At 72.7% G+C, this 4,500-nt stretch overlaps 1 protein-coding gene across 1 annotated transcript; it reads left to right on the top strand.

The window, feature by feature from the left end:
• Window positions 1-452: 452 nt before the first annotated feature.
• LOC132322970 (integrin alpha-5-like) lies at window positions 453-2,835 on the top strand (the record flags this gene model as incomplete). Its single annotated transcript, XM_059837735.1, has 3 exons — window positions 453-735; window positions 1,906-2,033; window positions 2,723-2,835. Coding segments are annotated over exons 1-3 (468 nt in total), but the record flags the coding sequence as incomplete, so codon positions are not given.
• Between the last annotated feature and the right edge of the window lie 1,665 nt (window positions 2,836-4,500).

The following is a 4,500-nucleotide window of genomic DNA, read 5'->3' as shown; positions in this document are numbered from 1 at the left end:
GTCCCCGGGGTGTCCCTGTCCCTCTGTCCCTTCTGTCCCTGTGTCCCCGGGGTGTCCCTGTCCCTTCTGTCCCGGTGTCCCCGGGGTGTCCTGGTGTCCCCGGGGTGTCCCGCTCCCCCCGGGGTGTCCCTGTCCCTTCTGTCCCGCTCCCCCCGGGGTGTCCCTGTCCCTTCTGTCCCGGTGTCCCCGGGGTGTCCCGCTCCCCCCGGGGTGTCCCCGTCCCTCTGTCCCTTCTGTCCCGCTGTCCCCGGGGTGTCCCTGTCCCTCTGTCCCTTCTGTCCCGCTGTCCCCGGGGTGTCCCCGGCCCCTCCGCCCCGCTGTCCCCGCGGTGCCCCGCTCCCCCCGGGCTCCCCGGGGCCGCCGCCGGTGCCGGTGCCGGTGCCCGGCGGGGCTCAGGCTCCTCCCCGGTGAGTCACGGCGGGGCGGGGCGGCCCCGGGCCCCCCCCGGGCACTTTCCGAGGGGACTCGGGAGCGGGAGCAGCGCCGAGCCCGGGCAGCCCCGACCGCCATGGCCCCGGCCCCGGCCCCCCCGCGCCGCCCCCGGCCCCGGCGCCGCTGCCGGCCCCGGATGGCGCTGCCGGTGCCGCTGCCGGTGCCGCTGCCGCTGCTGCTGCCGCTGCTGCTCCCGCCGGTGGCCGCCTTCAACCTGGAGGCGTCGCGGCCCGTGGTCTTCCGCGGGGCCCCCGGCTCCTTCTTCGGCTTCGCGCTGGACTTTTACCTGCCCGAGCCCCGCAGGTACCGGGAAGGGAGCCGGGAACCGGGCCCGGAGCGGCACCGCCGGCCGCGAACCGCGCCGGGAACCGGGACCGCCCACGGGGAACCGCTCCGGGACGGGACGGGGCGGGGGCGGCGGCGGCGCCGGGGCGGGAGCGGCCGCGGGGAGCGGGGAGGGCGGCGGGACGGGAACGGAGGGACCGAGGGACCGAGGGGAGCGGTGCCGGGACCGGGAGAGGGACGGGAACCGGGCACCGGGAGCGGGAGCGGCCGCCGGGGAGCGGGAGCGGCCCGGTGGGACGGGGAGCGGCCGCGGAGCGGGGCGGGGCGAGGAGGGCCGGCCCCGGGAGCGGGATAACGGGAACGGGACAGCGGGACCGGGAATGGGAAGGGCCACCGGGAACGGGAACGGGCGGGGGCGGCGGGAACCGGGAACGGGAAGTGTGAGCCGGGACCGAGAGTGTGAACCGGGAGCGGGACGGGGGAGAGGGAGCGGGAGCGGGGCGGTCCCGGGGACCGGGCCGGGGCAGCGGGAACGGGAACGGGGCACCGGGGCGGGGAATCGGAACCGGGACGGGAACCGGGAGTGGGAAGCAGGAAGCGGGGCCGGGGAACGGGAACCGGGAGGGTCCGGCCCGGGGGTCCCGAGCGGGGCCGAGCCCCGGTGCCCCCGTGTCCCCCGGTGTCTCCCGGTGTCCCCCCCGCGCCGGCCCCGCCGGGGGTCCCGGGGCCCCGCTGCCCCGGGACCGGAGCGTTTCCTGTAACCGGAGCCGGGAGCTGCCCCCGGGGGGCTCGGGGGGGGGCTCGGGGGGACCCGAACATCTGGGGAGACCCGAACATCTGGGGGGACCCGAACATCTGGGGGGGGCCACGCACGGCCTTGCCGCCCCCCCCAGCCCCCACGTGCGACCCACGGGGCGGGCCCGGGGCGAACCGGGGAGCACCCGGTGAGTGCCCCGGGCCCCCCAGGGATCCCCCCGGCCGTGTCTCCCCCCCGGGGACCACCCCCCCCGGCCATGTCCCCCCCTCCCCCCCGGGCCGGGAGGGGTCTCGCCGCCCCGGGGCTGAGCGGAGGGGCCCGGGGAGCAGCCGCGGGACCCCCCCGGACCCCCCCCCGGTGTCCCAGGGTGACAAGCGCGGTGTCCCCGTGGGGTCACCACCCCCCTGAGCCCCCCGGTGTCCCCCCCCCAGTGTCAGCATCCTGGTGGGGGCCCCCAAGGCCAACACGAGCCAGCCCAACGTCACCCAGGGGGGGGCCGTGTTCCACTGCCCGTGGCCCCCCGAGGGCGGCTGCGCCCCCATCGACTTCGACCACATCGGTGAGGGGACACCGGGGGGGACACGGGGGGCATGGGGACACGGGGGGACACGGGGGGACACGGGGGGCATGGGGACACGGGGGGACACGGGGGGGACACGGGGGGCATGGGGACACCGGGGGGACACGGGGGGCATGGGGACACGGGGGGGACACGGGGGGACACGGGGGGCATGGGGACAACGGGGGGACACGGGGGGCATGGGGACACGGGGGGGACACGGGGGGACACGGGGGGACCTGAGCACACGTGGGGGATGGGGACACGTGGGGGCAACAGGACCCTCCAGGTATGGGAAAGGACAGGAGCCCCAGGAATGGGGACAGGGACAGGGACACGGTGGGGACAAACCCCCCAGGAATGGGGACAGGGACACGGTGGGGACAGGGACAAACCCCCCCAGAATGGGGACAGAACCATGGGCAGGGGACAAAGAGGGGGCCCAGACCCCCCCCAGACATGTGGGGACAGGGCTGGGGACACCCCCAGGGGACAGGGCCACAGCGGTGGCACCCAGGACCCCCCAGGGCAGCTCCGTGTCACCGTCCCCTGTCCCTGTCCCTGTCCCCACCCCCCGCTGGCCTTGGCTGCCGTTAATGATCAACCCCGGGGGTGGGGAGGGGCCGGGGGGGTCCCCGGGGGGTGGCAGCGGGGGAGGGGGGGGTGGCCTGACCCCTGTCCCCCCCCAGGGACCCGCACCCACGACTTTGGGGGCAACAGCAGCGACGGCGCCGAGCCCGTGGAGTTCAAATCCCTGCAGTGGTTCGGGGCCACCGTGAGGGCCCACAACGGCTCCATCCTGGTATGGGGACACTGGGGACATCATGGGGGACACCATTGGGGACATTGGGGGGGGCCACCGTGAGGGCCCACAACGGCTCCATCCTGGTATGGGGACACTGGGGACACTGGGGACACCATTGGGGACATTGGGGACATCATGGGGGGCCACCGTGAGGGCCCACAACGGCTCCATCCTGGTATGGGGACACTGGGGACATCATGGGGACACCATTGGGGACATTGGGGGGGGGCCACCGTGAGGGCCCACAACGGCTCCATCCTGGTATGGGGACACTGGGGACACTGGGGACATCATTGGGGACATTGGGGACATCATGGGGGGCCACCGTGAGGGCCCACAACGGCTCCATCCTGGTATGGGGACACTGGGGACACCATTGGGGACACTGGGGACATCATTGGGGACTGTGGGGGGGCCACCGTGAGGGCCCACAACGGCTCCATCCTGGTATGGGGACACTGGGGACACTGGGGACATCATTGGGGACATTGGGGACATCATGGGGGGCCACCGTGAGGGCCCACAACGGCTCCATCCTGGTATGGGGACACTGGGGACACTGGGGACACCACTGGGGACATTGGGGGGGGCCACCGTGAGGGCCCACAACGGCTCCATCCTGGTATGGGGACACTGGGGACACCATTGGGGACATTGGGGACATCATGGGGGGGCCACCGTGAGGGCCCACAACGGCTCCATCCTGGTATGGGGACACTGGGGACACTGGGGACACCACTGGGGACATTGGGGGGGCCACCGTGAGGGCCCACAACGGCTCCATCCTGGTATGGGGACACTGGGGACATCATGGGGACATCATGGGGACAGTGGGGACATTGGGGGGGGCACTGTGAGGGCCCACAACGGCTCCATCCTGGTATGGGGACACTGGGGACACTGGGGACATCATGGGGACATCATTGGGGACTGTGGGGGGGGCCACCGTGAGGGCCCACAACGGCTCCATCCTGGTATGGGGACACTGGGGACACTGGGGACATCATTGGGGACATTGGGGACATCATGGGGGGCCACTGTGAGGGCCCACAACGGCTCCATCCTGGTATGGGGACACTGGGGACATCATGGGGACATTGGGGACAGTGGGGGGGGCACCGTGAGGGCCCACAACGGCTCCATCCTGGTATGGGGACACTGGGGACATCATTGGGGACATTGGGGACATTGGGGGGGGGCCACCGTGAGGGCCCACAACGGCTCCATCCTGGTATGGGGACACTGGGGACACTGGGGACATCATTGGGGACTGTGGGGACATCATGGGGGGCCACCGTGAGGGCCCACAACGGCTCCATCCTGGTATGGGGGACACTGGGGACACTGGGGACATCATGGGGACACTGGGGGGACACCGTGAGGGCCCACAACGGCTCCATCCTGGTATGGGGACACTGGGGACATCATGGGGACATTGGGGACATTGGGGGGGGCCACTGTGAGGGCCCACAACGGCTCCATCCTGGTATGGGGACACTGGGGACATCATGGGGACATTGGGGACATTGGGGGGGGCCACCGTGAGGGCCCACAACGGCTCCATCCTGGTATGGGGACACTGGGGACATCATTGGGGACATTGGGGACACCATTGGGGACATTGGGGGGGCCACCGTGAGGGCCCACAACGGCTCCATCCTG

This window comes from Haemorhous mexicanus, unplaced genomic scaffold (genome assembly GCF_027477595.1).
Source record: "Haemorhous mexicanus isolate bHaeMex1 unplaced genomic scaffold, bHaeMex1.pri scaffold_227_ctg1, whole genome shotgun sequence".
NCBI lineage: Eukaryota > Metazoa > Chordata > Aves > Passeriformes > Fringillidae > Haemorhous > Haemorhous mexicanus.
The sequence above is the reverse complement of the archived record's forward strand: the minus strand, read 5'-3'. Positions and strand labels throughout refer to the sequence as shown.